The 18655-nt window shown below is 39.0% G+C and overlaps 1 protein-coding gene across 7 annotated transcripts in view; it reads right to left on the reverse strand.

The window, feature by feature from the left end:
* The window catches only part of LOC122815712 (troponin T, slow skeletal muscle-like), a 361457-nt gene that overhangs the window by 256162 nt on the left and 86640 nt on the right, over nt 1-18655 (reverse strand). For 5 of the 7 annotated variants that reach the window (XM_044088451.1, XM_044088450.1, XM_044088449.1 and 2 more), the window contains exons 3-4: nt 3483-3499; nt 3346-3399 (exon numbers count right to left, since the gene is read on the reverse strand). In XM_044088451.1, the coding sequence (XP_043944386.1) occupies nt 3346-3399; nt 3483-3499 (71 nt within the window). Of the gene's footprint in view, nt 1-240; nt 243-3345; nt 3400-3482; nt 3500-18655 lie in introns of all 7 variants that reach the window. The other 2 variants (XM_044088448.1, XM_044088444.1) reach the window with 1 other exon arrangement.

Genomic DNA, 18655 nt, shown 5'->3' on the forward strand with positions numbered 1-18655 from the left:
AGCATCAGTTTTTGTCTTGCCAGTTTGATGCTGGATTGTTTCAGGTTATATACAGAAAGGCTATAACTATAGAGTGGAACAGGCAGCACTTTGTACAGCACAGTACAGTACTGTTCACCCAAGGCTCCATGTGGAACCTAGAATTTGCTCCAGCAGCATCTGTTTGGGCTCACTTCACTCCGCGCCACTCCTACCCACACCGCCACTTTCATTACCTTTACTTATACTTTTCAGGTAAACCACTCCCTCTTGTCCCATCTTTCTAACTCCAACCACCACACTCTCACATTCAATATATGTCTTAATCTACAGCACCTCCTACCTCAATACATCTCTAAAAACATAAAAAGGAAATTTTTTTTTGTTAAAAAGAGAGGTTTTTTTCATTTCCCCATAAGGAAGGCATGGAATTATTTGAAGAAAGCATATATGCTGACATAAAATTGTCTCAAGAAGAAAAAGTGACTACAGTGACCCTAATGGATTCCATCTTGAAATATAATTATTTAATGTTTAATGGAGAATATTATAAACAGATATCAGGAGTTTGATGGGGCAGCATGTGCCCCCACAACCTTAATATTGTGCTTGGCAAGTGGGAAGAGAGATATATAGTTAATTCGGCCTTTAGACAATACTGGTCACTTTATCATAGATTCCTGGATGATATAGTGATATTTTGGATAGGAGGTGAAGAAAAATTTAAGGAATTTTTTCCTATATAAATTCAACTACAAATTATTTAAAGTTTACATATGAAATGAATGTAGAAGTTATAAATTATTTGGATGTGGAAATTTATAAGAAAAATGGGAAATTTGAAACCAAGGTATTTAGAAAGGACACATTCTGTAACTCCTATTTGCATTACGATAGCTTCCATCCTATCCATTGTAAGAAAAATATTGTAAAAGGCCAATTTGTGAGAGGCTCTAGGATGACAAGTGATGAAGTTGATTTTTCCAAAGAATGTGATAAATTAGAAACAATGTTCTTGGATAGAGGTTACCCGGGGGAATTTGTGAGGTTAATAAGAAAGGAAGTTGAGATGGGTAGAAAGGAAAAATTTCAACCAATAAAAGGAATAAAAGAAGTAAAGAATGATGTCCTGGATAAGAAAAATGAAAATTTAAATGAGAACAAGAATGTAAAAAGATTAATTATAGAATTTAATACTTTAAGTAAGTATGTTAAACAAATATTTAAGAGGGAATGGGAGAGATTTTCTGCCATCACTGATCTGGAAGAGATTAAAAATATAATACCTCAAGTGACTTTCAGAAACCCACCTAATATAAGGAAGAAAATAGAAGGAAATGGAAAATATAAGAAAAGTGTAGAAAATAAGAAAGTGGGAACTTTTAAGTGTGGGAGATGTGCGCAGTGTCCTTACATTATGAATAAAGAAGACATTTTTATTGAAAGTAGGAAGAGAATGATAAAAAGTAAGGACAGATTTAATTGTAATACCCAAGGAGTTGTATATTTGGCAGTTTGTCAAAACTGCCAATCTTTTTATATTGGGAAAACGGAAAGGGTATTCAAAAGACGTATATATGAGCATATATACGATATTGGAAAAAGGAAGGAAACTAATGCACTATACAGGCACTTTAAAAATTACACAGGAGCAAAATATTTATTCTTTATATTGGAACAAGTAAAACAGGATGTCAGAGGAGGTTTATGGGAGGAATTATTAGAAAATAGAAAATTGTGGTGGCAGGTATATTTGGATGCATGTAAAAAGCTTGGATTAAATGAGAATTTATCTATTGGGCCTATTTTGAAGGTGAAAGCTAATAAAGTTTGAGCTACATTTCCTGGGTTGTATTTAAAGGGAGATAAATTTATTTTATATATAATTTTAACAATTTTATTCATGTTAACTTATTATATATTTATACATATTTATTTATTTATTTACATTCATATTAATATATATTTATAATTATATTTATATTCATATTTATATAGTTATAGAGTAATATAATATATATTTAAGGTTACATAGGTTTTGGACACTAGAGGGAGCTTTTACTGTGTTCTTGTGCTTTTTAGAGTTTTGCACACAAGTTTTTTAAGTACGTATTTTTTAAGGATTATACAACAAACTTTCCCAATGAATTAATATTAAGTATATATAAAAAATTATTCACATCAAGATCAATAAAAGAGTTTGGTTCATTTTATAATACAACTACGTATAAATTTACATGTGTACAGCTGAATTTAATATTAATGAGGTAAAGAAAAGAAATTGGTTGGTTCATTTAAAGTAAAGAGATAGTATTTTATAGGTTGATTAACTGTAATCACAATATAAAAAGGTGAAAGTTTTTATGTTATTTTATCTGATGAAGTCCTGCAGTAAGGGACGAAAACGCATGTGTTTTTTGTTTAATAAAAGCATTAATGAACGTTGGCGGTGTCACTTTCGTTTAATTTGGAAGATATTCAGTAACTGCATACTACTCAGCGGCTCTCCTGCTTTTTTGTATTACTGGTTTATATTTTGGATAGCCACACTATTTTGTTTGGTTTGGTGAATAAATATCACACAGCAATAAAATATGAACTATTCAGAAAGAGTTTAAGAACTTTTATAGCCTACTTGGATGTGGCCTTTACCTGACCTGCTGTGCAATACCTAGTTTGGATGTACTTGGCAGTAAGAACTTATACTTTTGACAGCTAACACTAGAGTGGAGAAACTGTACTTAATACAAATATTGTATATAGAAAAACAAGAGTGATATACACATACAATACTCCCTTTCAAAGTTATGAAATGAGCTTTCCAATACAACTTCTTTCAAGAATAATCTTGATAGGAATATGGGAAGCAATGATATTATGAAGTTACAGCAACTGGGATTCTTAAAGTTCAGTATGCTATAATCTGTATAAGTGAGCGTATAAACACACTAGTCAACTACATGACAAAGCTTGACTAGGCCAACAAGCTCAGGGCCTTTCCTGCACATTTTGGGCAAAAAGAAGGTTACATGAGTTATTTCATGTCACAAAGCATTCAACCAATAGTTATGATAATCAGCATTTCTTCTAGACGTTCCGTCATATTTCATACATCAAAGCCTTTCCTCTAGCCAGTTCTAACTGGAAGATATATAACTGATAGGAATGAAGGAAACAGTCATTTGATTACAAAGGTGCCATGCTATACTGCATGATAAATGGTACAAAGGGGAACTAGAGCGCATGATACTCTTGAACCAGAATGGCCAGATTTCAGCTACTCCAAATGCAGAATTATATTCTCCTAGTCAGAGGCTCTATGCCACCTGTACATTAACAAACTGTATTCTTGTTAGAGTTTTTTACCTTCTTCGCCACCCGCATCTTCTGTATATTCCTCTGGTTCATATTCTTCTGCAACTGATCAAATTATGTATAATAAATATGCATGTATAGAAAGGAATGCTAGTAATATGTGCAAACTGCTGGCTGTATGTTCTTACCTTCTTCCTCCTCTGCCCTGCATTAGGAATACAAAAGCAAAGAACACTAAGTTAAAAAGATAAACAGTAACCACAAACAACCTTTATCAAACAAGCAATCAAGACCATTTTCACAGTCAATTAGCTACTGTAAATAGACCATACATATTGTATCTGCCCTTATGTCCTACGCTGTAGCTAAAAAAGGCTCAAAAAAGATTGTTTCAATTACTTTGTTAATAAAAGACTTAATAAAACTAAAACAGAATCTACCAACAGCATCCTTTAGCAATATTTTACTACCCAATGGCAATTACAAAAAAATCTAACAATTCAAGCAATAGTAAACAGATCTTGTAGAATGTGGAATGTGTTTGATTGTGAAAATGCTTTCTGCCTCCAGTTCAGTATAATGTAACTTCTCATATGTCACCTCCAGCTAAATCCAATGTGGTGTTGAACCTGACTTCCAGTACTTGAAGCCTGTTGTAGTCATGTGTTCAATTTTCCTAACAAACATTCTGAAAAACATTATTTTCTCAAGGATACATTCCCACCCCTTCCCCTCTTGCTTGTCTTGTAACTCTTATTCACTTACATTAACTCAAACATCCCCATCTGAAGCTTGTTCTTTCCAATCAGTTTTTTATTTTTTGACTTATGACTTTGATATCAAAAATGAACACAAACGAAACATGATGGAACACAACAAATGCAGATGCAACAAATAGACATCAGATTATGCTATGCGTTGTAAGGGTGCTTTTTTATTTGGCTTTGGAAAGTTCTCACTTACTAGGACTAGGCCAGACCCATTGGAGAACAAGTTTAATTCTTTCTACATTCCAGTTTCTGATGTCACACTGCTTCAACACAGAACTGCTTGCTGGCAACAAGAGTGTACTATCTTGCCATGAAGTAAAAATCTTTTAACTTTGGAACAAACTCTTACTACTTATATTATTTTCACTATCCATACTGAAACAAACTAGAGCAAAAAAGTGGTTTAGTGGTTCAGTATGGGAAGACCACCTGTAAAAAGATGTAAAAACTAGCCAAATGCAGAACATGGTTGCCAAAGGTTCCAGTCATCATCATGTATGGGTCATAAGCTTGTATACTAACTAAATTCCAAGTCTCCTGAAACAGTCACCTGTTTAGATCACATCAGTTGACAGCAAAACACCATAAGGCCCAATGCCCAGCATTAATTTTTAATACCTTTCTGTCAGATATAACCATTTAGATGTTCCTCTCTGATATAACCATTACATATCTTCTCATATATAATCCTTAAAATCTTCCTGAGTGCTATGCATTTTTGTATATATGCATGTAGGTATGTATGTATGTATATATGTATATATATATATATATATATATATATATATATATATATATATATATAAAATTTTTTTATTTATTGTTACCAAATAATTAGGCTGGACCCCATTCAGCTATGACCCGGCCTTCTGGCAAACCAGCAATTACAATATTACACATGATTAACAAATTTAAGCAACAACAGAGAAAATGAAGTGAAAATGTGCATCAGTTTTTATCTCTTGCCAGTTTGATGCTGGATTGTTTCAGGTTATATACAGAAAGGCTATAACTATAGAGTGGAACAGGCAGCACTTGTACAGCACAGTACAGTACTGTTCACCCAAGGCTCCATGGAACCCTAGAATTCCTCCAGCATCTGTTTGGGCTCACTTCACTCCCATACTCTACCCCACCGCCACTTTCATTACCTTTATACTTTTTCCAGGTAAACCACTCCCTCTGTCCCATCTTTCTAACTCCAACCACCACACTCTCACATTCAATATATGTCTTAATCTACAGCACCTCCTACCTCAATACATCTCTACACACTAAATTCCAGATCTCCCTCTGCCCTCTAATTGTCTCTATCCTCTACTTTTCTCACATCAATACTCTCCCCCCTCACCTTTAGTGTTTGTTCTCCTCTATCCCCCTACTCCTTTCTCACTTCACATTATTTCTCCGCTAGCCCCCTCCACTCTAAACTACTCTACACTCCCTCCCAAATATGTTCCTACTTTTCTTAGTCTTCTCCTGCTTAAGTATTCTGACCATTTCTACTTCTTACTATGGCTCCCTTCCCACAACTGAATCATCTCCTACCCTCCCCATCTCCCACATTAGGTTACAAACTACTAACAACTACTCCATTGCATCTACACTATTCTCTAACCACACAACACATTACTAATTAAAATCCTTCCATCCAATACTCATAAAATCAAACCTAAGTATTATCCTTATTACTCCCTTACCTTCTTCAAGTTAAAGATCCTAGTTAACTTACTATGTTCTGGCAATGTTCACCCAAACCCTGGACCACACAACAACACTCAATCACACAATTCTACATCTCTCCCACTCCTCCTACTTTATCCACCACCCCTCACCCTACTATTTCCCCAACTCCACTAACCTCCATACTCTCACAAAACTCACTATAATCTCTCATAATATACAAAATTTATTAAATAAAGTTAGTTCTCTTCATGCCATGATCACTCAGTATATCCCAGACATTCTTTCACTCTTTGAAACTTGGCTACAACCTCATATCTCTAACTCAGAAAGTCTACCTCCAGGCTATAATATTTTCTGACTCAGCCATCACTGTAGAAAAGGTGGAGGTGTAACCATACTATATTCAGAACAACTCTCACGCTACCCTCTTACCACCCCCCTCCTAACTTTCACCCTGCTGAGGTCCTTATAGTAAATTGTAAACTCAACAATCACGAAAAATTGGCCATTGCTGCTATCTACACCCCCCCCCCCAAACAATATTCCTATCTTAGAACAATTTCTCTCCTGGATCTCTGATAACATCACTTATGAGACAATTATCTTGGGTGATGTTAACATTGATTGATCTACTTGTAACTCTGACTCCCCCAATACCTGCATTAAACTTTATGGCTTTACACAACTTATCTCTGCTCCCACTAGATTTAAAAAACTAACCAACAACGGCACAATCATTAATTGGGTGCTAACTTCAAACCCTAACCTCTACCACAATCCAAGTACTCTTTTCAATTCTCTCAGTGACCATCTTCCTACCCTTGTCAACTACAAAGACTCCACCAATTTAAAGACTGCTGCAAACTATTTAACTTCAACCCTACTACCTTCAATAAAATACTTTCTTCAACTGGTCCTTCTTGCTTAACCTACCTTTAGATGAAGCTGTCTCCAAATTTAATGAAATCTTCATCAATACCCCAAACTCTCTTGCCCCCATCAGAAAAATTAGACTAAAATCAAACTTTCACCATGGCTAACTCAGCCCACCTGTAACCTTATGCTACAAAGAGACAAAGCTTGGAGGTTATGGAAAAGAACTAATCTCCCAACCCATCTACAAAATTATAGAGAGCTCAGAAACCATACTAAAAAGCACATTAATAATGACAAAAAACATTACTATCAGAAACCACTAAATAATCCCCACTCTAACCCCAGACATTTTTGGAACAATATTAACAAGATTATTCATCCAAGCAAGCCTTCTATACCTAGTCCCTGTCCAAATAACTCTGACCTTGATACTGCTACTCTTCTAAAGTCTTTCTTTATTGACTCTATTACAAATCTTACTACAAACAGGTCTACAAACCCACCTTATAATGATACCCACCCAACCAAACTTACTACCACTTTCTCTCTAAAACCCAGCTCCACTGCATACATCAGATCTCTCCTCTCTAAACTCAAACCAAGCTCTCTTTCTGCAGACAATTTGCCCCTGCAATTTCTCAAAAGTGCCTCAAATTCCATTGTTTACCCCATTTCTAGTCTCATCAATCGATCTATCCTTGAAAACACTGTGGCCAAGCTATGGAAAAAATTCTATGTCATTCCTCTCCACAAAGGTGGAAACTCCACAGACCCATACAACTACCGCCCCAGCGCAATCCTATCTCCCCTCTCCAAAATTATGGAAAAATGTGTACAGAAACAAATCCTTGAACACCCCCTGCAGATTAATCTCCTTACCCCAACACAATACGGTTTTTGTCCCCATCACACCACAGCCACTGCTGTCATAACTTTCACTCAAACCATTGCCAAACTCATGGTGACAACAAAATAGTTTCTAGTCTCCTCCCAGATTTATCCAAAGCTTTTGATACTGTATCTCACAATCTACTTATATCTAAGCTTAAAAAACTTAACCTCTCTGAATCCACTATACTCTGGTTCACTAGTTACTTCTCTAATAGACTCCAATCTGTTAGGTGGCTATTTGCCACCTCTCCCTTCCTTCCAGTTCACACAGGAGTCCCACAAGGTTCAATACTAGGGCCCATCCTCTTTAACATTTTTACAAATAATCTTCACTCTGCCTGCCCCCACTCCTCTCTTATCCAGTATGCTGATGATTCCAATATAATATCCTGTTCTGATAATCACCCCACCACTTACTATCCCTTACCCAAGACTCACTTCTATCTGTTGAAAAATGGCTAACTAGCAACAAACTCCTACTTAATCCAAAGAAAACAAAACTACTTCTGTTTCTTCCAAAAAAACAACATTATAAAATCCTCCTTCTCAGTCTCTTCACTGAACAACACTACAATCTCATCAGAAACTCATACCAAACTCCTAGTTGTGGTTATTGATGATCGACTTAAGTTTGGCATCCACATCCTACAAACCATCAAAAAACATATCAAAGACTAGGCTTACTATACAGAAATAGAAAATACCTCTCAAACAACTCAAAACAAACTCTGGCACAAGCTTTTCTACTACCTACTCTCTTTTACGCCGCATCTATTCTCACCAACTTGCAAACCAGCCTCATGACCAAACAACTCGAAACTACCTACAATAAAGTAGCTAAATTTGCCGCTAATCTCCCCTACTGCTCCCACCACTGCACTGCCTTAGAAAATCTTAAATGACCAGAAGCACATAACCAACTCCTACTCCCTCAACTCCAGCTCACTCACTCTCTTCTTACTAATCCCTCTCAGCGCCCTGCTCTCTCTAGTCTAATCTCTCCTTATAGCACCAAACATTGCCTACGCAGTGCTGACCTACATCTTCTGGAAGAATATAAGCCCAGTAAACAAACTGGGAAACTTCTTTATAGACAGTCTGTTGCTAATATCTGGAGTAAACTTCCCCCAGACCTAAGATCAACCACTGGTACTCTTTATTTTAAAAAAGTGTTAAAAGACTATATAATCAGAACATGGTCCTGCTTCTGTCTTACTCCAACCTGATCTACCACTCCCCATTTTCTCTTCCTCCTCCATCTCTGCTAGTCCTATATCAGTGATCTCCTATATTCATATTTTCACATATCTATCTTCCTGCAGACAATTTCTACCTAAACTTCAAAGAAATACTGTAACAGCTATCTATTCTATATGCCAATGTAATTTTTTTGATTGATTCACAGGCTGTAGATTACAGCTTTATCCTTTGTACATATGGAACTTAATGAGTGTAAGCTTCTGTATTGATTTTACTGTAGAATTTTCTTCATTATAATCAATAGTAGACACCTTACTGTTGGAATTGTTTTATGGTTCATGTATTTTTTTCTTTGTATGTACTACATGGTTTTATTGTTTTCTTTTTGTTTTGGAGCTTTTCTCCTCGGGTCTCTGCTGAAAAAGGGCTTCTAGCCTAGTCAGACTAACCAGGTTAACAAATGTCAAATAAATAAAAATTTTACTGACTTGCAAAACCATAAAGCACTTAGCACTGTCAGAAAGAAAGTGTAACATAGTCTGGCATGTTTAGACTCACTTTGCCATTACTGTCACCTGTTCAGATTTTCACAAAAAGTCCAGACATTTGCCTAAAATGCCAGTCTGTTTCTCATAAAATCTGTGATTTTTGGACAAATGTCTGAGGACTGAAATCACAAGATAATGACATATATTTAGGTTTCCGACTTTGTACCCTTCAGAAATGCAGGTGAGCACATGTCCTGTTACTCTGGTGATGACCAAAGCCATTGGCGGAGTTGGTGGCCAAAACATATGGTGGGAAGGTAATAGAGAAGCATGCCACCACAGAGGCACAGGTAACTAATTCATGGGACTATTGCATTCACCACACTAATATCACCGAAAACATTTGGAATTTTAGCATTGAGGCTGATGAAGCTCTAGCTGGGGGGAGGGGTTGCTCCAATGGACAAGATTAACAGAATGCTGGCTAGAAAAAGATTGTCTAGTAGCAATAATAATCGAAAGCAATTATGACTCACTGCAACAGGTGCTATAGATTATTTTTCGGTGAAGATTTTTAAATATGTGACTCAGGTCAACAATAGCCACCCATGTTCCTTCTCATGGGACACAGTTACCACATGCAGTCTTATGATGCTGTCAGTAATCTTGACTACTGTTCAGTGCCGCAGTCTATAAGCATTATATTATTGGCACTTACAGTAGTCTATAAGCACCATCTTACAGAAATGATGGGTTCTATCACCTGATATATGCAGCAGCGTGAAAATGCTATTTGTACACATGTAATTTCTTTCCATATCCTTCCAAAACATTTTACAAAATGTAACTTTTTTTAATCGAATCTTTTAAATAACTTGGTGGGTACATTCAAAGTTTAAAATTCTATATACTTCAGTGGGCTCCTCTGATTACATTAGCAGTTACCGTGAGCTATTCCAGCTGTGGTGAAGGAATCTGGCATGACCTAGTTAAAACTTACCAGAATCGGTCATTGTTTTTCCTGCACATCCTGAATTTGTGTCACATGCAATAGGTTCATAAGTTCTACGTATCCTGTATCAATGGTCAGTTATCTTGAAGGAGCAGAATCTCCTTGATGTAATAATATATTTTTGTCACCCATACATTTGTCAAATTTTAGTGTGACTACCAGTATGTGCTAACAGTTTATTACAGAATCTTTATATTCTCTATGAATAAATTTGTTAGTCTCTTTTGTACTAATAAAAAGAAGTTATGTACTTACCATAACATTCCATGTTTGTAGTCCATCTCACCTATATTCTTGCTGGACGGGTTCGGAGCCGATATTTGGCTCCGACTCAGCCTATACTAAAGCTCGAGAGCTGTTTACTGGCTCAAGGCTAGCCCCTATCCCAAGGTGCCTCACGGCAATTCCCCAGATCTAGTTTGCAAGAAAGTAATAAATAACTATTAGGTAATAATAATAATAAAGAATCTGTAAAAATACAGGAAGGGATTAGAAACATAATCCATTCCAGGTGGACAATAAAGAGCAAAGTCAGGCAGCCCCAAAAAGAGGTCCACTAGATCCCCCAGAAATGGGAAGGGGGTTGGAGGGAGGGAAGCAAGAATATAGGCGAGATGGACTACAAACATGGAACCTTATGGTAAGTACATAACATCTTTATGTTATGTAGTCCTATTTCACCGTAATTCTTGCTGGATGGGACAGCGACCCTAGCACCTTTATCCCAGGTGGCTCAAGCGAAGAGAATCTTCAGCACAGTGGACCCAAAGGATGACCTGTCCCGGGAGGCCAAATACAATTTGTAATGAGTGACAAATGTATGTGATCTTGCCCAAGTAGCTGCTGCACACATAGTATCAATTGGGAGCCTAGATCTAAAGGAGCATGAAGTAGCTACAGCCCTAGTAGAGTGACCTTTAGCTTTTAACGGTAACTGTCTACCAGCTTTTTGATAAGCAAAGGATATGCAATCTGAAAGCCATTTCGAAAGAGTAATTTTTGAAACAGGTAAGCCTTTCCTTTTGTCAGAAAAATAAACAAAAAGTTGATCAGATTTCCTGAATTCCTTGGTCCTGTGTATATAGAATCTGAGTATCCTGTGGACATCTAGTTAGTGAAGTCTATACTCTGATTTATTAGAGTGCTTTGGAAAAAAAAAACAGGTAGCTCAATGGTAGTATTCAGGTTGTGTTCTGAGCATACCTTGGGGAGAAAGGAAGGGTTTGTCCTAAGAGAGACTCTATCCTTGTGAAAGATAATGTAAGGAGATCGAATAGTTAGAGCTTGAAGTTCCGAGACTCTCCTAGCCGATGTTATAGCTACCAAGAACAGGGTTTTCCATGATAACAATTTTAAGTCTGACAACAAGGATGGTTCAAAGGGTCCAGACATCAAAGATGAGAGGACTAAATTTAAGTGTCAGGGTTCTAAAGGTTGTTTTATTGGGGGCCTAAGAAGAAGAATGCCTTTTAAGAAGGTTTTACAGAGGAAGTGTTGTATGATTGGATTTCCCATGAAACCAAAATGGAAATTGGAAATGGCAGCTAATTGAACTCTAACTGTAGCTGCTGCTGCTCCTTCATGAAAAATTGTTGTTAGGAAGAATAAAATGGATTCTAAAGGAGCTGGATATGGATCTAAGCCCCAGTTCATAGCCCAAAGGGAAAACCTTTTCCATTTGCTAGAATATAGTTTCTGAGTGGAAGGTTTATGGGATGAAATTAGGATGTGTTTGACCACTGGGGATAAGGGAATGCACCTGGCTATACGTGGAATTGCAGCCACCATGCTGTCAATTTGAGGGTGTGGATGGAGGGGTGGAACTGTCCCGATTGATAAATCAGGAGATCTGGAGATGGATCCAGAATCCATGGTTCCTCCAAAAGGTAGGGCCACAGGAAAGGAAACCAAACTTGTCGAGGCCAGTAAAGAGCAATGAGAATCAAGGAACTCCCCAACTGTCTTGCTTTCTGTATTACTTTGGGTATGAGTGGAAAGGGAGGAAAGGCATAGAGAAGTCCTGGGGGCCAATCCTGAATGAGAGCATCCCTGGGTGACATCCCCAGATGGGGAATAAGGGCAAAGTAGCTGCTGCATTTGGTACTCAGGTGAGTGGCAAATAGATTGCAGTAAGGCTGGCCCCATTTGTGAAAGATTTCTTTCACAACCATTGGATTCAGTTACCACTCATGAGGCATCAGAATTGCTCGGCTGAGTTTTTCCGCTATTACATTGGATTTCCCTGGGATATGCATTGCTATCAGGAAGCGTTGAGTATCCATCTCCCATTTCCAAACTCTTAAGGCCTCTCTGCAAAGCGGGTAAGACTTGGTTCCCCCTTGTTTGTTTATGTACCATACGACAGACATGTTGTCTGACTGAATCGCAATCGTTCCAGTGGGAAGGGAGCTGTGAAGTGCTTGCAACACATATAGCACCACTCTCATCTTCATAACATTGATGTGCAAGTGTTTCTCGTGGTTTTGCCAAGTACCTTGGACTGTCTTTCTCAGATAATGACCCCCCCACACCATATCTGGGAAGCATCCATGGTCAAAACTACTTTCTCTTGGGGAGGAACAAGTGGACGACCTATGACAAGTTGTTTTGTGTGTAACCACCATGTCAGATCCCTTTTGCATGCATTTGTTATTAATATCTGGTGAGATAATGGAAGGTCTTGCATCGACCATTGTGCAAACAGCATCCATTGGAGAATCCTCATATGTAGGCGAGCAAGAGGAACTAATAAGATGGCGGAAGCCATAATCCCTAGGACTTGAAGGACTACTCTGGCCTGGACACTTTGTTGGTTTAATAAGGATCTGATCTGACTGCATAGAGATTCCACTCTTTCCTGTGTTAGCTTTACTGACATGGTGGTTGTGTCTATTTCTGAGCCTAGATATACAATATGCTGTGAGGGAGATAAGACTGACTTTTGCACGTTGACAGTGATGCCTAGGCTGGCACACAAGGATAGAGTCTCGTCCCTGGTCCTTATGAGTTGATGCTTGGTGGTAGCAGTGAGGAGCCAGTCGTCTAGGTACAGAAACACCTGGAATCCTTGACATCTCAGATGAGCCGTTACCACTGCCATGCATTTGGTAAACACTCTGGGGCTGTAGTGAGGCCAAAGGGCAGTGTTCTGAACTGAAAATGGCTGGCTCCCAGCTGGAAGTGTAAGCGTCTCCTGGAGCGCCTGTCCATTTTGATGTGGTAGTACGCATCCTGGAGATCGATTGAGCACATCCAGTTGTCTTTCCCGATAAAGGGAAATATCGACTGTAGAGTGACCATTCGGAACTTTGATTTTCTTACATGCTTGTTGAGCCTGCTGAGATCTAGAATTGATCTCCAGTCCCCTGTCTTTTTTGGAACTAAAAAGAATTGAGAGTAAGTTCCGGAGCCTACTTGCTCTGTGGGGACTTCTTGGATGACTCTTTTTTGTAGCAACGAGATGACCTCTGATGTTGCACGGTCTAGTTGGATGGGTGGTACATCTGGAAGAGACCAGTTTGTTGGGGTTTCAGAAATAAAGGGAATCAGGTAACCTCTGGATATTACTGTGTGTACCCAATGATCTTGAGTGATAGTTAGCCAGGCGCTTGGGTAAAGCGATATACACCCCCCCCCCAGACTGCCTCCAGAGACGGACAGTCAGGCAACCCTTCAGGGTCGATGGAAGGGATGATCAGAGAAAGTTTCTCTGTCTCCCTGATGTTGCATACCTCCTCTGCCGTGAGGACGATGTCTTCCATTATATCCTCCCCCTCTGCCCCTGGGGGAGGGATGACCTTGTGCCTGTGGAAAACCTTTTTGGGATTTGCGGAACCACATTTTCCCTCCTGTATTACCCTTGGGATACGGTCTGGATGGGAGAGAGAAACAGACTCCAACGGCAGATAAGGTTTTTCCTTCCTGCTCACACCTAATCAAAGTCTCTTTCACTTGGGGTCCAAAAAGAGATGAACCATCAAAAAGAACGTTAGTGAAGGAAGACTTGAAGGATTCCATAAAATTACAAAGACACATCCACTAATGTCTCCTGAGAGCTATTCCTGCTGCAGCTGCCCTGCTCACTCCATCTGCTGCATATGAGATCAGCCTCATGGAGGAGTTAACTATGGAAGTAAGGGTGGAGATCTGCACGGAAACCTTGCCCATGGAACCCGGAGCTACTGAACCCTGGAGGGTATCACCCAACTCTTTCAGGAGATCCCTCTGAAGACGAGTGAAATGAGTCAAGTAATTCAGCGATCTTAGTGTAAATGCTGCTGAAGAAAAAGTATGTTTCCCACACCTATCCATCGTCCTGGACTCCTTGTTAGGAGGATGGATATTAGAAGACATCTCAGATCATTCTTTCTTGGTGGCCACTGCTACCACCATAGCATCAACTGGAACTCCCTTGCTAAGGAAAGACTCATCCTCAGGGGTTGTCATAAATTTGTTTGGTCTCCTCGGGACGGCTTCCACTGAATCTGGAGATGTCCATGCTTTCTGCGAAATGACCCCAAAAAGTTGGTCATAAGGTGGTGTCACCCAAGAGGTGGAAGGTCGGGATCCAAAGGCCTCAAGATACACTGATTCATCCTCAGTAGGGTTAGAGGTCTTCCAATCACCCCTCTGTCTAAGGATTTCTAGGATGTCAGAGAAGGAGACATCCTCAGAGGGAGATCTGGGGGACCCTTCTGATTCCTCTAAATCAGTGTCTGATGTGACAGACTCAGGGGAGTCGACATGTTTCCTCTTACATAACCTCTTCCGAGGGAGCTCTCCAGTGGGATTATCTGGAGAGGTCTTGGAAGAGGGGGCGCCTCCAATGGGGGCTACATGGGCCTCTGATTCTGTAAGCTGTGGGGGTGGCAGGGGGGAAGAGGTTGCTGCCTGCTGTTGGTGGGACACAGGTTCCAAAGGATTGGTTTAGGCAGAGGATAATGCCTTCTCTATAGCTTCGAAAGCCCCCCCCCCCACTCTGAAGAAGCCCTCCGCTCCAAGGGGTGAATGGTCGACTCCTAGCAAGAGGGAAGGCTTCGAAGCAGAAGTGGGAGCCGAGCTGAGTCGAGCCAAGGCTCCGAGAGGAAGGGTCGGTTCTGAAGAGACCCCAGGGTGACTGTCCCCCTCGGAGTCGACACGAGAGCGTCGGCTCCCAGAACCCTCGGCTCCAGACTGAGCCATCGAGGATAGAGTAATTGGCTCCAAGGAAGCAGGCTGAATCCTCGGAGCTGAAGGGTCGAAGACAGAGGAACCTGACATAATAGGTTCCGACAGCAAAGCAGTCAGAGGAGGAACAGTGATCGGTACAGGAGATGGCTCCAAGACCTTTGGGTCTGGAGGGGTCAATTTTCTAGCCAGAGCTGGATCCGAAAGCAACCTCTTCACCACCCTCTCAATGTCCTCATCTGATAGGGTCCTGGAGGATCTGGTGGAGACTGAAGGAGGCCTCCTTCTCTCCAAAATAGGAGATCTCAAAATAGGAGATACAATCTCGATGTCAGGCAAAACCTTTGGTACTGAAGACTGTCTCAGAATCGATGGAATAGACTGCACCGAAGATGAAACAGAGTCAGAGCCAGAACTCCTTGGTTCCAACGCTTTAGACTTTTTGGTCACCTCCGAAGTCGGGGCCGATGATTTTCTCTTTGAAGATTTTGGAGCTGCCTGACCAAGTTCCAGCTGTTCCTGGAAGGAACTGGTCATGAGACCCCTGTCAATAAGCTTTGTTTTCCTTTTGTTTAATACTCTTGTACTAAAAGCGTGACAGAAGGTGCAAGGTTCCTGTAAATGGACTTCGCCCAGACAATATACGCAACTGGTGTGGCTGTCTGTAAGAGATTTTTTCTGCGCACACCTGTCGCATTTTTTGAAGCCCGAAGGGCGATGATCCTTGTGATCCTTATCTTTATCTTTAGACATAGTTAAAGACTAAAAAATAAAAGTGTAAGGAAGAAGAAAGTTTTTTTTTTTTTTATAACAGTCACACACACACACACAGGGAGGAAAGGCCCGCTAACTTAAATGGGCTCTACGGCCCTCTAATTTAAACGGGCCATACAGTCTTAAGGATAGAGGTAGAAAACTTTCAAAAAACAGACACACAATACAAAAGAAACTATTAAGATATATATATATATATATATATATATATATATATATATATATATATGACAGAAAAAGGATTAAATAAGTAAAAAATCGTTCTACTTAGCCAACAAGCCAGTAAGACACAACCTTGAAGATTTCGTGGCAAACAAGATCTGGGAAATTGCCGTGAGGCACCATGGGATAGGGGCTAGCCTCGAGCCAGTAAAAAGCTCTCGAGCTTTAGTATAGGCCAAGTCAGAGCTGAATATTGGCTCCGAACCCATCCAGCAAGAATTACGGCGAGATAGGACTACATAACATCAACCGTTATGATCTAATGTAAATATGTTTTTGAACCCGTATGGCAATCTGTTCCCAACATAACCCTCAGTACCTCACCCTTAAGGCACTTGTACTTCCTGTACTGTACAGGTTTACTAAATGTAGTCTGTCATGGTAATCATGGCCTGTCATTGTGAAAATTTTCTGAATAAATCCTACTGAAACAATTACATATTGCTAATTTGTCTTTGTGTATACAAATAGAACATGTTATTTTGTTTCATAACATGTTACATAGGTCTTATGATGTTCTAGAAATGTAAGGGTCCCAAAAATGCATTGTTTTTAAAAGTAAATCTGTCACTCTTTTTGTTTTGCTTTTACTTATCATGCAGGAAGTCCCTGGGTTAAGGACGAGATCCGTTTTTTAGTCTGCCCTTAAGTCAGTTTTGTATGTAAGTTGAAACACATACATATGGTTCTTATTAAATGTCACTTAGTCAAATGTTTACCTCAGTCTAGTATTTATTTTACTTTTCTTTGCATATAAAACACTTTAGAAACACTTCCAAATAAAAGTCTTAAACATAATACTGTATACTGTAGTAATAACAATAGCAATACTGTAAGTACAGTGTAATAACAGTACAGTAACTATGTTCATACACTACAGTACAAAGTTTCATAAAAAAAAAAAAAATATGTTAAACTTACCTCTTTTTAAGCTTCACTTCACATTTCACATTTCTGTACTACAGGCATCACCCACAAATGTTTTCCAATCTTTCCTGAACTTTCAGACCTCTGCTAGACCTCCTTCTGTCACCTAGAAACTAGTGAGCTACAATGTCATTTGCCCATTCTGCTGTACAGTACAGCAACTGCTTCAATACTGTACTGTACAAGACAGCGGTCTTGACCAATCAGATTGTCAACACAGTGGTCTCTTAACCAATCGGATCTCTTGTTTTCCGTGAAGGCAGAAGTAACTGCTCTAACAAGACGTGCGAGCAGCTTCATGAACTGGAAAAATGGGGAAAAGGAAAGTACAACATAATTCTTAATTTTCAATATAGGATTTGGACAAATTTAAGGATTTGTATTTATTTTCATGTTATTTATGACATTGCTGCAGCGCATTCATATCTATGGGTTGTCTGCATGTCAGATGTCCTTAACCCAGGGACTGCCTGTATTATTTATTTTGCAACTCTCAGCTCCTTCACTTCATTAACGTCAACGCATAATATAATTTAATAAGATTTTTGGAGTGTTAAACTCTTTTGATAAGATACAAAAGATAATTTATTAGAATTTATTAGAATAACATGAAATCCATTTTCAGATAAATAGATAGATATGTAATTTTGTTCAAGTATTTAAAACAGTTGCATACTCTCCATTTGTATACTAAATGTCAAATTAACACTTGCCAACAGACTGTGGAAGCCATCCTTTTTTCGTTATTAAAGATACATTTGTCATACTTGTAAAAAAGCCTTACCCCAAAACACAGCACATCTTTGTGCTGGTACTCACCCCTTTATAAAAAATTGAAATAATTTAGTCCAAGCCAAAAGAAAAGAAATAAACTTTTAAAATTCCCACAAAAAAATGGAAGTGGTACTACATACAGCCAATACATCCTACCTGGACATACTGACATCATTCAGGGAAATACTCCATAATTACTTAAATGTGTTAGACAGTAAACAGTTGTGAGCAATTACCTTTATGAAAAAAAATAACCACTTTACAATTCTTTACCAATTAATACCCCCCCTCCCCACACACACACACACACACACACACACACACACACACACACACACACACACACACACACACACACACACACACACACACACACATGCACACAACTGTTCCACAATACCAAAATCAAGAACAAAGCAATATATTAATTTTGGGGCGTATATTCATGGAAACAATTGCTAGTTTCTGTGAGTCCCCAAAATAGTGTCATTAACATGCAGTGAATGTCCCAGTGAGAAAAACAGAACATCACGGCATTAATAATGGACTTTCGCATTTAGTGGGAATTTTAAAAA

Source organism: Protopterus annectens, chromosome 11.part0 (assembly GCF_019279795.1).
Source record: "Protopterus annectens isolate FY-2018-M chromosome 11.part0, PAN1.0, whole genome shotgun sequence".
In the NCBI taxonomy this organism is placed as follows: Eukaryota; Metazoa; Chordata; order Ceratodontiformes; family Protopteridae; genus Protopterus; species Protopterus annectens.